The 16470-nt window shown below is 56.6% G+C and overlaps 1 protein-coding gene across 1 annotated transcript in view; it reads right to left on the minus strand.

Moving 5' to 3' along the window:
* Window positions 1-426: 426 nt before the first annotated feature.
* Window positions 427-16470, minus strand: part of FRAS1 (Fraser extracellular matrix complex subunit 1) — a 103029-nt gene continuing 86985 nt past the window's right edge. Inside the window, exons 47-73 of the mRNA XM_041427445.1 lie at window positions 15799-15923; window positions 15139-15279; window positions 14389-14622; window positions 13985-14098; window positions 12830-12980; window positions 12205-12364; window positions 11782-11944; window positions 11321-11567; window positions 10468-10812; window positions 10067-10227; window positions 9542-9689; window positions 9244-9449; window positions 8634-8790; window positions 7910-8110; window positions 7137-7324; window positions 6699-6974; window positions 6335-6567; window positions 5897-6057; window positions 5009-5223; window positions 3975-4125; window positions 3591-3698; window positions 3263-3422; window positions 2780-2896; window positions 2515-2681; window positions 1992-2197; window positions 1569-1715; window positions 427-1219 (exon numbers count right to left, since the gene is read on the minus strand). Coding sequence (XP_041283379.1) covers window positions 647-1219; window positions 1569-1715; window positions 1992-2197; window positions 2515-2681; window positions 2780-2896; window positions 3263-3422; window positions 3591-3698; window positions 3975-4125; window positions 5009-5223; window positions 5897-6057; window positions 6335-6567; window positions 6699-6974; window positions 7137-7324; window positions 7910-8110; window positions 8634-8790; window positions 9244-9449; window positions 9542-9689; window positions 10067-10227; window positions 10468-10812; window positions 11321-11567; window positions 11782-11944; window positions 12205-12364; window positions 12830-12980; window positions 13985-14098; window positions 14389-14622; window positions 15139-15279; window positions 15799-15923 — 5255 coding nt within the window. The 3' untranslated portion in view covers window positions 427-646. The remainder of the gene's footprint in view (window positions 1220-1568; window positions 1716-1991; window positions 2198-2514; window positions 2682-2779; window positions 2897-3262; window positions 3423-3590; window positions 3699-3974; window positions 4126-5008; window positions 5224-5896; window positions 6058-6334; window positions 6568-6698; window positions 6975-7136; window positions 7325-7909; window positions 8111-8633; window positions 8791-9243; window positions 9450-9541; window positions 9690-10066; window positions 10228-10467; window positions 10813-11320; window positions 11568-11781; window positions 11945-12204; window positions 12365-12829; window positions 12981-13984; window positions 14099-14388; window positions 14623-15138; window positions 15280-15798; window positions 15924-16470) is intronic.

Below are 16470 nucleotides of genomic sequence, written 5' to 3' on the forward strand. Positions count from 1 at the left end.
GATGGGGCGTTCGGGTCCTGCCGGGGTTCCCGGGCTGTGTTTTCTCTGCCTCATCGGGAGATCGAGGCAGCATCGGGCCCGGGACCCGCAGGGCGCCCTCTGGCGGACACGGAGCGCACTGCAGCGCTGGTCACGGCCCCGCGCCCCGGAGCGCTCCCGGCCCGGCCCCGCCGCTCCACCGCCCCCGAGGCCGCGGCGCCCCCGGGCCAGAGCAGCCCTTGAGTCCCTCATTCCCTTCCCCGGCGCCGCAGCTCCCAGGGGCTCCCGCCCGCCGCGCCCCAGGGGAATGAGGGGGACCGTAAGCAGAGGAAGGGACAGCGGGACCGTAAGCAGAGGGACAGCCCGCGCACCCCGAGTGAAGTTCTTATTTCAGCTTTAGTCTCTTGCAGAGGACGCAGAGGCTGGCTGAGAGCTCCCACGTCCCGAGGGTGAGGGATTGCTTCCTCACGCTGCCCAGCCCCGGGGAGAGCTGGAGCAGCACCGAGAGGGCAGCAATGCCATGCAGTGAAGTCGGCAGCACAGGAGCAGCGGGAATTGACAGCTGCCCCTCCTCACCGGACTGAAAAAAACACCCGCGTGGCTTTTCGGTTTGGGATTATCTTTATTTTACAGTTTATAAAAAGCTTTTCCCAACGCGTGTGCTCCGTTAAACTTCCGTGCCGTCGTGCAAATTGCTGTGGACTTTGACTTCCAAGTTCACCTGCTTCACCTTCCTGCCGTGCCCCTGGCAGACGCCGCCGCTGTAGTCCCTCGGGGGATGAACGTTCCTGACGGTGCAACACCGGCTGCCCGCGGCCTGCGGGGCGCCCCGGGACAGCTCCACCTTGGTGTTCAGTGGGTGCTCCTGGGGAGCGCCCCTGGCAGCCTCCCGCTTCCTCCGCAGCTTGCGGCATTCCCTGGCCAGGAGGCAAATCCCGGAGAGCACCAGCAGCAGCAGGGCGAGGGCGGCGAAGGCGCTGCCCAGGGAAGCGCCCGCCTGGGACAAGGAGGCTGCGGCGGCAGCTTCCTCCCTCTCCAAGAGCAGCGACTTCATGTTGGTGCCGTTCTTCAGCTGGTCGCCCTCGTTGTCGTAGACGAGGGAGTGATCCAGCGCCTCGGGCACGTCCCTGCGGCCGCGCTGCCAGCGGCGAGCCAGGGAGCGCTGCACGCGGGGCCCGGCCGTGCCCTCCGGGCCGATCACGTAGATCACCTGGAGGTACCACTGGTGCCCTGCTTCCACCTTCAGGAAGAGAAGGCATGGACAGAGCTGTTAAAGAGCTGGTGTGTTTTGTGTCCTGAGCCTGACAAAGTTCTCAGCGGGTTTTCTAAGCACCTGCAGCACCCGGTGAGGTGTCCAGCCTTTGCCAGAGGCAGTAATTTATTCAGGAACATGAATAATAAGCTTTTAAAGAGCTTTTTCATGAGTGCTTCAGGGGAACAAAAAAATTAATTACCAGAATAATATCCTAATCTCCATTTCCTGGGTCAGAGTTGAATTGTGAGGGCCCAGAGCCTACAATTCACCAAGTGTTTGGGAAGTCCTGGACAGACAAGTCCGTGCTGGGCTGCCAAATGCACTGGGTACGTACCTTGTAGAGAGCATCCACCTTGAGAGTAAATCCATCAACTCCGGGCATGCTGCTCACCGAGTGGAACTCGGACAGCTCGGAAGCGAAGTGGGCGTCAAAAGGCACATCGTGGAAATATTTATCCGTCACTTCCGGCTGGCTTCGGTCCTGGAAGGCAGAGACGTGTCCTGAGGGATGCTCTCTGCTTTCCCAAGAGAGGCTGGGAGGCAGGGCACCACCTGGGTAAGGGCTCTAACGCGAATGCCCCATCTCCACACCTACACGTGGGCACGGATTAAGGAACACTCATGGACAAAGGCAAAAACCGATCCCGTGTTCAGCGGGACTGAACATCCAGCGCGCTCCTTTCCTCTTCCCTTGGCAGTCAGGACCCGCTCGCTGCCAGAGGAAATCCCGGGCGGGGAGCAGGAGCAGAGCACTCACCAGGAGGAGGAATCGGTGCTTCAGGTACTTGTTGGGCTGGATGCAGCCGTACTGGGGCCCCTCGTTGTAGACGGTGCCCGTGGGGTCGAAGAAGGGCACGTAGCCATCCCTGCCCGTGCACAGGTAGACCTTCTCCAGCTGCAGCTTGTACGCGGCGTGCAGGTTCTGCTCCGGGTGCCAGAGCACGCGCCCGTACAGGATTTGCCCTGGGAACAAAGAGGGGCAGGTGGAATCCCCCCCACCCCCAGCCAGGGGAACACTGCTAGAGCCAAGTGTGCCAGACCACGGGTGAGACTGTGTTGAGGAGGGTTTGGATTGTTTGGGAAGGGCCTGGGGGGTGGGAGTGACGAAAGAAGGTGCCGGAGCATGTTGTTGTTTTACAGGGCTGTAAGCTGCTCAAAATGTCATTTGTTGCTGTGGAAGAGCAAAGCCACGTCTGGGTTTTGCCCTTTCCTCTCCAGGAAATGGAAGCTGTGAAGGGAAAAACACTGGGAACCAGCAGAAGAGGAGAGGTAAAGCCTACCCTTGGAAAAAGCCCCTTTGTAATCCATTTCTGCCAGAGACATTTCAGATTTGGTGGGGTCCATGAGAAAAACCTTCTCGTTGTTGCAGAGCTGAAACTCCGTGTTCAGGGAGTAAACCACCGGAACTGGGCGGTTTGTCTGCTGGAATGCAATCGGGATCAAAAACCTGGAATTGGCACAAGGAGGGAAAGAAGGGGAGATGAGGTTTGTGCACCCCAAAGGGGCTGGCCCTGCCCTGCTGCCCTGGGGACGGGGCCTCCTTACCGCTCGGGAGCGTGGGCCGTGCAGGGCAGGGGCTTGTCTCCAGGCTCTGCCCACGGCTGCGTGGGCTGCACCGTGCAGGGGATCAGGAGGATGGTGTATTCTCCGGAGTAATCCTTCCTGGGAACAGACAGGAGGAGACCCTGCAGTCACCAAGCAGAGCTCTGAGCTCTTCACCCAGGGCAGCGCCTCTGCCTTGCCCCGGCAATGTCACCCAGCAGTCCCCGAGGGACAAACGTGACCTCCTGAAATGCGCTGTCACCTCTGGGATCAGCCTATCCACAGGCTTCATGGCTGGGAAAATTCCTTTACAAGAAGCTGAGCTGATTTTTCTCTCAGTAGAACAGTGCTCCAGCCCTGACAGCGACTCCCCGCTCTGGCCAAGCTCCTGAGCATTCCAGACTACTGCTGTGGCTGCTGGAGGTGGCCAGGGAGAACGTGGTGCTGTGGGAAGCTGCTGAGGGGGACTGGACCCCCAGCCCTCACCTGTTGTAGGAGCTGGTTGCTCTCCAGAGCTGGTAGGGAGAGTCAAAGGTCTGAGCACTCCACAGCAGCTGCAGGTCAAATTCGATCCCTCCCAGGTGCTCTGGAGTCATCAAGGAGGACCTGACATCTGGCAGGCTGTGGTGCTCCATGACAAACAGCCCTGGGAAGGACAAGGAGGTGACAGGGAACAGAGGCCCCATGTCATCGTCATGCACCTCAGCACAGAGGGGCTCCTGGCGGGGACAGGGACTCGTTCTGCGGGCCGTGCTGCCAGAGCAGAGCTGTGTGTGACCCTGGCTGGTGTCCCTGCCAGGATCCCTGCCCTCACCCCTGAACTTGGCCTGTGTCCTGAACTCGATGACGAGCCGGCCGTCGTCGCGGATGTAGATGCGGATTATCTGCAGCCGGGCCGAGAGCACGCTGTCCGTCTGGATCCCTGCAAGCACAGCGGCACGCTCGCTCCTCCGCTGGCCTCTGCCAGCCCCAGGAGCCTTTGGGAGACCTCCCACAGGCAGGGTTTCCTCGGGATCATCCCCCAGGGAGCCAGCTGCACGCTTCCTCCCTCACCCACCGGCTGCCTAAGCCCCGCCAAGCATAAAGGAGGAATATTCCGAGTGCCCGGTCCCTCAGGACTCCGGGGGCAGTGCAGGAGCTAAGGGAAAAACATGAAGGAGGCACTTCTTCCACAGCCCTCGGAGTGCCCCAGGCTCACCTGTCCTCCAGAGAACGGTGTCGTAGAAGAAGGAGAACTCCATCTCCGTGTGGTGCTCCAGGGAAGCCCAGCCCCTCGGCGCCGTCACGTAGATGTAGGACACGTAGAGAGGCACGTGGACTGTCAGGAAGGACTGGGCAGAGTCCCTCACCTGGCAATAAAACCCCAAAAAGGGGGTCACACCTCAAAGCCCCCCACAGTTTCCAAGGCTGTGAATTAAAAATCAGCAATTCTGCTTGCTCAGGCCTCCCAGAGCTCTCCATTTGTTATCTGCAGAGTGCAGCAGCACTTTGCAGGCTCCGGAGAATTCAGGGAGATGTTCCAGCCCGGCTGGTGCCAGGCTCCACATGCTCCACTGGGCAGCTGTTCAGGCCAAGTAGCTTCTCTGGGCTTGTGCAAACAATTGGAGCTATAAAGGGAAACTTAATGAAGCGATCCAGGCTGGCAGGAATTAAAAGAGATGATCCTGGTCCTAGCAATGTGCCTGGGAATTTAATGCAAGGGCTTAGGGGAGATGGAGCGGGCTGCACATGGATAATGCAGCCACGGGAGGGCAGTGAGACACCTCAAATAGTGAAAGCCACTCATTTAGAGAGGAACATTTCTGGCTTTTGGGCTGCCAGCCTGTTAATTAGGAAATGAGTTAAAATATCCTTGTGCCTCGCTCTGTTGTAGAGCATGGACTGAGCTGCCTCTGCTCTGTCCTTGGCTGATTTCTATTGGCTGAGAACACGGCCAAAATTACAACAGAGAGCCCAGCTGAGAAGGTTTTGTATTTCCAGTATGGCCATACATTAAAAAAACATTAAAAAAACAAATATTTTCCTGGTGCTCTGAAGATGAAGAGAATAAAACCTGGTGATACCACCAGGAAAATAAACGAAATAAATGCACAGAGAACTGTTCTCTTCCAGAAAAGCCACGCTCCACCTGTACAGAGCACAGCAGCAACCACACACAGGTGCAAGGCAGAGCTTTTCCTGAGAGCTGAGGGAGATCTGGGCCAGGTGGGAGAGCTGGGGATGGGCTCCCACCTGGAAGTCAGCAGTGACGGAGCCCCCACAGACGTCGATTAATTCGGTCATGTCGTAGTAGGCGTCGAAGGTCCAGATGCAGCTCTTGAGGTTGAGGTGCTGGTACAGCTGGATGCTCTTGGGCTCCCTCACCGCGGGGTCCAGCTGGTAGGGCCGCTCGTAGCCCGGGCCCAGCACGGAGCTGTCCCGGGCCACCTCCCCCAGGAATCCTGCCTCTGAGGGACACAAAGCAGGACACTGAGCCCTCCAAACTGCCCCAGGCCGCGTGCCGAGGTGTTGCTTCACTCCTGAACTGTGGGAGCTCCTCTCCCTTCCTTATCCTGGACATGCTCAGGTCTTCATGGGGGAAAATGTTACAGGAATGGGGCAAGCATCCTAAAAAAATCAAACTTAGGGACCTACTGATTCGAGGCTGAAGTTAACCTTGAAGAAATGAGGAAGGGGTAGAGTATGGAATTATCAGAATGAAGTACAAGATCCTGCCTGGATCTAGCATGGACTTAATTCCCTGGAGTGTCAGAGACACAATCTGCCTGTTCTTTCCAGCTCTGACATTTCCTTCAGCAGTGAATTCATTTTGTTGCCTCGCAGGAGACCTCAGTGACCCAGACACAGTGATCCAGCCCTGCACATCCCTCTCCACCCAGGAGGATATCACAAGAATGATTTGAAAAGCAGAAAATCACCAGCACAACGTAAACCTACCACCTCAAACATTCCCATGACTGGAATCCCACCTGGAATGGGGCAACTCTGGTCACTGCTCTGAGACCAGGAAGATTCATTGCTATTTTCATCGTGTCAAGACAGCCCAGAGGAAGAAAAAGCCTCCCTCTCTGCATTTCTTTCCAGGCTTCCACGTTGGCAAAGGCTGGCCTTGAAGGTTACCTGAGATGCCTCTGAGGTCCCTGGCAGTGACCAGGTTGGAGCAGACGTGCTGGTGCCTGTAGATGGACTCGGAGAGGAGGAAATGCAGGTTGTGCAGCGGCAGCGTGGAGATGAGGGGCAGCATCCCATCCTGGTGGGGGATCTGCACTGAGATGTGGATCCTGGAACAAGCAGCACGTGAGACAGCAGAACAGAGCAGCCTGGCAGGCACAGGATCCCCACAGCAGCACAGCTTTAAGATGTCCCCCCAAATCCCAGCTGCTGAGGGGAAGGGCACCCCCTCAGCTGAGCAGGGTGTGAGGAGAGAGTGGGAGCAGGAACCCACGCTGCAGGAGGGATGTGCTTTCTCACAGACAACGTGCTTGTGAGCCAAGGCACCTCTGTAAGCCCAGGGGTGGGGCTGGGAAGGGCTGCACTCCCCCTTCTCCAACCTCATACCTGTTGGGATGCTCCTTGTGCTTCACATCCAGGTACTTGAGCGTGGCAATGAAGGATTGTGCCTGGAACCCTCGGGCTGTCCCCGCCACCACGGGCGTGTGACAGATGGCACTGTCTGTGCCTATGGTCACCACGTTGCTCCTCAGGGGGGTCCCCACGTGGCCGGCCTTGTCCACAGCCTTGGCCACGCAGCGCACGTGGAACCGCCGGCTGAAGTAGATGCTGTCCAGCACCTGAGGGAACGAGGAGGGGGAAACCACTGGTGCTTCCAGCAGGCTTACGGGAAAACAGCGCTCAGTTTTCTAAACCCAAACACCCAGGCCTCCCAGCAAGTCCCAGCTCCAAGGCTGGAATCTCTGTGTACCCTGTGGTTGACGCTGGTGAAGGGCGTGTTGTCCGTGATGGTCTCGAAAGGCGACCGGGCTCCGTTGCCGTCCGTGGGGGCGGCCACTTCCCAGCTGAACTGGATGGAAGACTGGTTGATGCCGGCCTCGGCACAGCGCTCCTTCATCAGGGCGTACTTGGGGAAGTGAGGGTCACAGGGAGTGACACAGACGAGGGGGTAGCCCGGGGAGGGGGATTTCTTGGCGCCCTCCTTGGTCACTTCTTCCACGCGGTCGTAGTCGGCCAGGGTGACGACCTGTGCGGAGGCACGAGGGCAGCGCTCAGCCGGGGCTGGGGAAGAGGCTGAAAAATGCTGTCCTTCCCTCCCACATTGTCACTGCAGCCCTACATTTTATTTCCAAAATCCCACTGCGGCTTCCAGTCCGTACTGGAAGGGCGCTAAATCACATCCACTCACCACGGGAGGTGCTGGGAGAATCAGGCTCCCTGCTGCCTCCTGATCCAAAATGGTCACTGTGGCAGTGCTGATGTCTCCAAGAACTGCTTCCACAGGATCATCTGGGCCCAGCACCAGAGAAAAGGACTCGTGCCATTCCCGGTCCTCGTTGGACATGATCTCCACCTTGAACATGATGTGGGCCACACCTGGGGGGTCGAGTGCAGGAAAAACAGAGGGAAGGTGATTCATCAGCAGAGACTGCTCTGAAGTCCTCATCCAAACCCTGTGCAGCTGCTCTACACTGTGACCATGGAGACATTATGATAAAATACACATTATAAATTTTATTTCCACTCATTGCTGCTAATAATTTACCCAGAGGAGCCTACTATAAACATAAAACTCCAGCTATGACAACTGATCCAATCGATCCGGTGATAGATTTACTAGCAGATGCCGACTGAGCATTAATAATGACTGTCTTGTATTAGCTGTCTGGAGGAAAAATCTGGCATGCAAAGCACATTCCCATCCCTCCTCTCCCTCAGACCGGTGTGCAGGGCTGTTTGGTGAGGGCTTCTTGATCCAGCACCGTGGTCTCAGGTGCTCACACACAGCCCTACACTCCCTGAGGAGGACTTCACTCTGCCAGGCGCCTGTGCTCCTTCCTCCGGTCCTATCACCCTTCGTTTAACACGCCAGCTAAAATTACAGCAAGCTTCCCAAAAAAAAGCGGCTTTCCCCAAATCCCCTGGGTGCTCCGTCCAGCCCTCCCCGCGAGGCCCCTTTACCTGGGCTGAACTTGAGCACGCGGCTCTTGGGGTAGTAATCCACGCCGGCCTGCGCCGATCCGTCGCGGGTGCTGCAGCGCACCCTGGAAGTCCTGTTGTGGTCGCCCCTGCGCACCACCGGGACGCTCAGCACCGCCACTGCCTCGGGGCCCGGCGGCTCCCGCACCTGGTACGCCGCCTCCTCGAACTCGATGGTGGGGGCTGCGGGGACAGCAGGGAGGGAAGAGCCCCGGATTTGGCACCCCCGGCTGGTCCAGCTCAGCTCCTTTCGGGTTCACCCGCGCTCCTTCAGGGCAAGGGGCTCCGCAGAGCAGGGGCCGGAAAGGCTTGGGTGTGACTTAGGGCAAAAAACTAAGGAGGGTGTTGGGCTGCAGAGGATGGCAAATGATTCTCCCATCCCTGCCTCTCACACCCCTGCTGGCTGTCACGCCACAGGGACCTGGCATCCCTCTTCTCCCCCAGAGATCTCTCCAGGCTGTGCTGCTGTGGAGGGAGAGGAACATCTCCCAGGGGAAGCACAGCAGCTGCAGCTGCAGGGGAATGGGAAGGAGGAGAGGTGATGGGTCCAAGCTCTCTTATCCAACCCTTTCCCTTCAGTCCAGCCCAGGGCACAGCAGTGACCTGCACACAGGGCTGTGACCACGGCATCAAACGCACCCACACTGATGGGACTGTGCTGACTCCTGGGAACCCCCAGGCATCCTTGCTGAGCAGCCTCACTCACCATCTTCATCATTGGTGATGGTTATGGTTGCCATGTCCATCTTCCCAATCCTAGCTCCACTCCAGTGGTTTCCAAGGGGGCTCCCCAGATAAACCTGGAACTGCTCTTCTGGTTCGAAGGCAGAGTCGTCACTGATGTGAACACTGCAGTTCTTCACCTAAAGCCAAGTGAAGATGAGAAAGCAGCAAACTCTGATAAATCTGATAAAGGCCAGGCTGCACTTCCCTATCCAGGGTTGCACATCAGAGTGCTGTCCATCCTGGAAAAAAACCCTTCTATTTTTAGGGCTGCTCCTTCAGTGTGGACCAACCACGCTGTTACATGATGAGACACAGCAGCCCAAGCATCTCCTTCCCCAAACCCACAGCTCTCTGTACAACATTCCTGAGTCCTCCTGATGCATCAGATTTGCATTTGACAATTTAACCAGTTTAATCACAAAACACCCAACCCCTTCAGAGCGGGTCACATTGCCAGGACAAGAATTTGCATCATCTGAAACCCGCCTGGCCCAGTCTGCCACCTCCCTCTGGTGACACAGGGCCGAGGGGGAGATGTGACCTCTCCCAGCACTGGTTCTTCTCTCCCCCACGAGGCAGGTCCAGCTCACCTTCTCCCCTTTGAGGAAAGTGATGCGAGACTCCTCTGCATCCCTCCTCTCGGTGAAGTCCTCCATGACCTGTGCTGTCTGGCTCCGGGTGTAGCACCTGACGGACGACTCGTAGCTCAGGTCCCCCGCGCGGAAGATGGGGATGTGCAGGGTCCCCTCCTTCTCCTTGGCCGTGTAGGTGTCCTTGGTGAACTGCATGCTGGGCACTGCAGGGGGGCAGAAACGGAGCCAGGCAGTGCTGGGAATGCACAGGGAGCCAAGGGGAAGGGAGCAGACACAGCTGCCAGGGATAACTTACCGTCCTGGAAGATGTCATTGATGGCCACGATGGCTTGGAATGGCTTTGCCAGCTCGGCTCCGTGGGGGGAGCTGAGGTAAACAACAAATGTCTCCAGGCCTTCTATCACTGGGTACTGAGCATCATCCAGGATTGTCAGGGGGCAGAACTGGGAGGAAAGTGGAATTCCTGCTGTTAGACATACAAGGCTTTCATCCTTCCCAGCACTCACATTTGGGAGTCTAGTGTAAAGCCATTATGTCATTATGTTTTCTGAGTCCATTAATCAATGTAAAGAATGTTTGTTATAAAGCCAGCGTATCATTTCAGAGAACAGGCAGCCATCCTAGTCCTGGAAGAGGTGGCACGATCAAACCTCTCCAGGCTGGAGAGCTGAAGGGATGGGGACTCTGTGCCCAGCAGAATCATTAACAGTTCTCAAGTGGCCCTGAGAGGATTTTCAAAACCAACTGCAGATATGCACAGAAACACAAGACAAGTGTTGTCAGGCAAAGCAGACCAGCAGGAGTCCAAGTGGCTCCTCACCTCTTCTGTCTTGCCTGGCCTGAACTCTATTTTCCTGGAGCTGGGGACATAATCGACTCCCGGGCTGGCCGAGGGCGGGTCTGATGTCCGAGTGGCACACCACACCGACGTGGGCGTGGAGAGGTCAGGTCCCTGCCGGAGCACTGGGATCTCAATGTGTCCTGCAGCACCAGATGCACGTGAGAGAGAACAAACTGAGAGAGCAGCCACGTTCTACAAGCCCACCCCTTTCCCTTCAGCGCTGCTCCTGCCCCAGCCTCCCCCTCGGCACAGAAGGAAGCACAGAGCCCCTCTGCAGCACATCTGTGAAATTCTGCTGTGCCCTGAACCCCTCCTTCTGACACCTCTTCGTGGTGAAAGCTTCTACAGGGAGCATCCCACCACAGCCCCCTGCTGCTCACCTGCAGCCTCGCTGACAGTGAAGGTGGCATTCCCCAGGAACACCGTGGAGGCGTCGTTGGGACCGGCGATGACCACGCTGGCTGAAGCCCGGCTGCCAAGGCGGGCGTTGTCCGAGGCGTCAGCCAGCACCACCTCAAACTCCTCGTCCTCTTCATATTCGCTGTCATCGATCAGGGTGACATCACAGGTCACCACGGTGACACCCGGCCCCAACACGAGGCGGTTCTCATCCGACAGCCCCCGGGACTTGAAGTCGGAGCCGGATTCCAGCATGTAAAGGCTGCTGCCCCTGGCTGATTTGGGGACGGTGTAGCAGATGGCAGACACAGTGCTGCTGGCATCCCCTAGGAAGCAACAGGAAAACTCCATAGGTCTGGGGAAATACTTGGTGGAGACACTGTTCACTGAAATAATAAAGCAGCATTTGGAGAAGAGGATGAGGAATGAAATGCTGAACTTGGATAGCAGCTGGCTTCGACGTGACTTCCAGGCATGCTCCTAACCCACACTCAGGAAATCAGTGGCACTTTCCTATTAAAGAACACACAGCCCGCTGACAGGGCCCACACAAAACACTGTCTAGATCACAGAGAAGTAGCAAACAAATACAAAGGTTTGCTCCTGCTCGTGCTGGGAGCTGAAACAAATCCAAACCCAAGAAGCTTTAACAGCAGAGACAAGAAAGGTTAAAAAAATAAACACCGCTGCCCCGTGCGTTGCTTGTCGTTGCAGTTGTGCCGTAGAGCCTCTTCCAAAACATCTCAGAAGGCCCCAAAACCATAAGCAGGCAAAGCCCAGGGGTTCCCCCTCTGCACGTGTCCCTTCCACGGGGCTCAGCACGGCCCGACCCACCTTTCCTTTGCACGGGAGCCGAGAGGAAGCCGGCGCTCTCGCTGACGCGGAACGTGCTCCTGTCGAACTGCAGCGTGGGCTCGTCCTCGGGGTCCGCGATGGTGACGGTGGCCCGGGTGACGTTGCCCAGCAGGGCGTAGGCGGGCATGCTGAGCTCCACGGAAAAGCTCTCCGTGCCCTCGAACACGTCGTCGTCGTTGATGGCGATGGTGCAGGCCTTGGTGTCCTCCCGCTCCTCGAACTGCACCTGCAAGGCAGCGAGCCGGCTGCTGTCCTGGGACTGCCGTCTGGAGCTCCCCGTCCTTCCTGTCTCACCCTGCCCTCTTCCAACAGCAAATAACCTCCTGACTTTACTAACAGAACACACTCTCCTTGGTGTTTTTGTCACTTGTCATCCATTCTTTCCTCTGGGATTCGTGGCAGGCACGGTGAGGCCTTCCCTTGGCTGCGTGCCCACCCACCTGCCCCGCGTACTCCACGTAGTCCTGCTCTCCGGGCCGCGATCCGGATCCAGCGGCGGCTGTTCCCTGCTCGGTGCGGCACAGGACGATGCTGTACTGGTTGAGGTTCCCCACCCGCCTCACGGTGACGCTCACGGAGCCAGCGCTCTCCCTGACCTTGTAGCTGGAAAGGGATGAAGCACACACAAGGAACAGGCTGGGGAGCAAACCCTGCGTGTGTGTGTGTGTGACACTGAGCGGCACGCACTCAGGGTGAGCGTGGCCTCCGTGGAAAATCCGAGGCACGGCGATAACCGGGCAGCTGCTCCGTGGTTCAGCCTGGCAGGCCCCTCTCCTCACTGGCAGAATTTCCTTCCCACGCTGTAGGGAGCTCGGGTAAGAGCTCCCCACACAGCCAAATGCTGTGACCCTCACGGCCCTTACCTGGTCTGAGTAAAGCTGAGGAGGGACCACTGGATGTGGAAGACGTTGCCGCTGACCACGTTGGGTTTGGCATCCTTCACCAGGAACTGGAAGCTGTCCGTGGTCTCCTGAACCTTCTCCTCGTGCATCACGTACCGAACGAGGCCCTGGTTCACATCCTCTGCCAGCAGGGAACATCCAGTGAGTCAACACAGGAATCCAAAGGCAGCTTTGCAGATGAGCAGCGTGGATCTGCTGGGACTGGGGATCCCAGTGGCACAGGAAGCAGTTACCCCCTCCTCAGCTCCCTGCAAGAGTCAGCTTCCCCCACATTGCTGCCTCTGCACAGCTGGCTGCACCTCTGCCAGATGCACTTGCAAGATCCACAACCCCTCTTTGCTGACCAGGTCACATCTCCAGCTCTAACCAGCCTGGAGAACCTGGGACAACCTACAGGACACAGGTTGGTGTCTCTAAGAAATGACAGGATTTCTGCAACTGACAGCAAAGTTCAATGCTTATTTTCGACATGCTTTGGAGGTCTGCCCCTTGGTTTTCTCCCCTCCCACCTATTTTTTTTTCCTTATTTTAACAAACTGAATCAAGTGATGGAAAAAAAGCAGCAGGGCACAGCCCAGCTCCATACCCTGGGTAAAGGTGGTCACAGCTGTCCCTGGCTTCAGCTTGTTCTCCACATGGCCATTTCTGGGACCGGTTGTTATCTCATAGACCAGCTGTTTGTCACCTGTGTCAGGATCTGCCGTCAGTAATTCCTTCTTAGTGATGAGATTGGTGGCCTGGATCGAAGCCAAACCAAAGGAGTAAAGCTGAGGCTCCAGCAGTGCAAGTCTGATTGACTGTTCACACAAAAAGCCCAACCATCCCTCTGTCAAAACAGCTCTCCATGAGGGAAAATCTATGGATGTGCAAGAACAGAGCAGCCTTGAACAGAGATATCCCACAACGTGTTTGACAACACAAGAAGGATTCAGATTTGAGTCACATCTGGTTAGTTGAATTAAAAAGACAAATGTGGCTCAAAAAAACCCCAAGTTCCAAAGCAGCTGCCCAGCCTTATTTAGCTGGGGCTAAAAGCTAGGGCAAATCTTTGGGTTTCACTTAGACACCTCTATTCCATCAGCTGTGCTGATGCTCAGGTGAGGCCCTGCTTGGCAAAAAACCATCTGCAAACAGCCACAGATTGAAGGACTCGCTCAAGACTGTTCACACAGCTCTGCTGAGCCTCCACGAGAGCTTCTTTCCAATGCCCTCACAGGCATCTGATTCAGTTCCACCACATTTTGCTTTCTCTTCAAAAACAAAATGTTTTTAACAGCAGGAGAAAGAGAGAAAATTGAGCTGCTCGAGGCTGCAGGAGTGCTTTTCCTGAAGTGAGGAGTTTGAGCTGAGATAGCCATTTCTTAATACAATTTCTTACTACAGCATCTTCCACTCATTTTTTTTTCTGGAAAGAACTGAAGTGTTTCTGTACAGTTAATGCTGGCTCCTCAAAAACAAGCCAAGAGTTTCCTGGGGTTCTGTTTGGACTTCAGCACAACAAAGGCACGTTACAGCAAGAAATTCTTGCACCATATCCTTGGAAAGCCACATATTTGTGCCACAGCTGCTGCAGCACATCGTCAAGCCATCTCCACCATCAGCAAAGCTAAAAATGTACCCTGGGGTGGGCATTCTCCCTCACAAAAACAGAAGTGCTGAAGGATGAGGATGTTTTCCTGCAAAGCCCCTTCTCCTGGAGCAGCCTGAGAAGCAGCCCAGGCCGAGGCCAGGCAGGTGTTACCTTGCCATCCGTGTACTCCAGCCACTGCAGGCCCAGGTTGGTGACAACCCTGGGTGTCCCGTCATCCACAGGGAGGATGTCCACCTGGAAGCGCTGCGGCGCTGCGGTCACGACCTGACAACAGCGCAAGAGAAACGGGGGTGACTCTGGGAGTCAGGCTTTGGGAGTCAGAGCCTCACCCACCAAGCTACCAGCTCTTCCCAGCTCGGCTCCCTTCAGCTCTGCTGCCAGCGGCGAATTTGCACACCCAGAGGGCAGCGAGGGGCAGGAGCAAAATCACATCACGGAGAGCACTCAGCCCTTGCCTTCAGCACAGCCACAGCAGCTCAGCCCCCTGTTCCCCAAGAGAAGGCAGCTCCCTACGGGCTCTCAAGGCCCCCTTCCCATCCCCTCTCCCCGCTGACCTTCCTCCCGCCCTCCTGCACCACGAAGAGGGGGTTGGTGCCGTCGGACACGGTGAAGGTGAAGCGGTCCCTGAGCGCGCCGCCGCCGCCGCCGCGGTGGCTGTAGCTGATGAGGTTCTGGTAGATGTCAGCCATGGTGAAGGTGCTGGCCTGGAGGGGACGCTGCCCGCGGCCGCCGCGCTCGAGCAGCCCGTGCCGGGGCGGCTGCACCACCCTGAACGTGATGGACTCCACCTGTGCCAGACAGAGAGAGGCAAAGCGGGGACACCACCTCAGGGCCAGCACAGTCCTGGCTCCCCCTGAGCCCCACCCTGTCCCCATCCCTCTCCTAAGGTGGCTCCCTACAAAGCAAGGGACATCCCATTGAACCCCTGGTTCAGCTGGTCAGAGACCGCTCCCACCCCTGTGACAGCTCCATGAACACAGGAGCAGCCCCCAGCCCCGCAGCCATTCTGATCAATGTGTCCCTTGCCACTTCTGCCAGGGTGGAAGCAGCAAAAAACTTTGGGGCAGGATTTTGGCTCGGGCAGCCAGATCTCTTTCTGCAGGAGAAGCAGCAGTGAGGTAGAGCCAGTGTCAGGCAGCTCAGCCTCTGGCCAGACCCAGCAAGAAGAGGAAGTGCCATTTTCATCCAGGCTAAGCATAAACTCAGTGTCAAGGCCCCAAGTCTTTAAACACAAGCCCATTTTCCCAACAGTCCAAATGTGCAGCAAAAAAGGAGGGGGAGGAGGCTGGGGGGTCCTGCCTTACCTCTGTGTCAGCATCTGTCGCTTTGAGCTCAAACTCAGTGATGGTTTTTCTCACTCCTTCCTGAACCTTCATCCCAAAGATTTGCACCACGGGTAAGGAGTCATCCACAGGGTTTATGGTGATGTCAAATGTCTGGCTCACCTGGGACAGGAGGAAAAGCCTCTCTTGATGAACTCAGCCTTCCAAGAGTGTGACTTCAGCGCAAGAGCACAGCGATCCCCGGGTTGGGCCACTTCATTTCAGCTTTGTCTGGTGAGTGAATCTGAGCTGCTAAGCCCAGATCACATGAACATGACCTTCTTTATCCCTCCCCACTAATTAATTCTCCCTCTTTCTGTGATATTTATGGACATGCACTCTCCCTCCCTCTCTCAGTCTGTGTTGCCCCTCTCCCTCCATGAGCAGCTCTGCCTTTTCTCTTTCAGAAAGCAGCAGGAAGGCATTTCTCCAGGGTCCGGCTGTCGTCACTGTGCCCTGGATCAAAGCAAGCAGCTGCAAGCCAGGCACTCAGATCTTGGTGAGCCAGTCCCACATGGCAGGTGGCTCCCTGTTCCCTGCACAGGGCTTGCTCCCTGCCCTGTGGGATCTCACAGCAGGAGGAGGAGGAGCAGCCACCTCTGCCCAGGTTCCTTCTCAGGCAGAGGTCAGGCTGGGACTGACCTCGTTTGTCCCGTCGGACACGGAGAAGGTGAAGGTGTCCCTGTGCTTTTCCGTCTCACTGGTGTGGATGTACTGGATGCTGCCAGAGGCCAAGTCTGCCTGGCTGAAGGAACTAATTCTTGTCCCTGGGAAAGGAACAACCAGGGGGGAAATGTGCAACAGAAAGAGCAAGGCAGGGAAAAACTACAGGGAGCAGGACATATTTAGCCATAAGGACTCAGTTTTGGCTGGTTCTGATCCAAGTCAGGCTGCCCCATGAAGCTCAGAGAAGCCAGTGATTTAGCTGGCACAGAGCCTCCTAAAATCCCCTTCTCCAAAAGAAGCCCAGGCTCCTTTTGACCTCATCCTGTTGGGAGTGGGCCTCCTGGGGCAGAGAGGGAGAGAAGCTGGGAGAAGAATGGTCCATGTCACACTTGGATTGTCACTGCTGGGCAGGACTAACCCAACCAAGGCATCACTGAGGATGAGCTAAAGGCCTCCTGGAATCACAGCAGGTTTCCAAAATGCCTTCCGAGTGTCTGTTCTCTCTGCCCCTCCTTGTACCCCTGCATTTTGTACACAGTCCCTTTTTCAGCACTGATTTACAGTGACATCTTTACAGGCCATTAGGTGTGACACAGCCACAGAAAGGTACCTGACAAGCATTTTAAAAAGCACTTGAGCTTTTTAAAT

Source organism: Onychostruthus taczanowskii, unplaced genomic scaffold, assembly GCF_017590055.1.
Source record: "Onychostruthus taczanowskii isolate IOZ18803 unplaced genomic scaffold, ASM1759005v1 scaffold114, whole genome shotgun sequence".
Lineage (NCBI taxonomy): Eukaryota > Metazoa > Chordata > Aves > Passeriformes > Passeridae > Onychostruthus > Onychostruthus taczanowskii.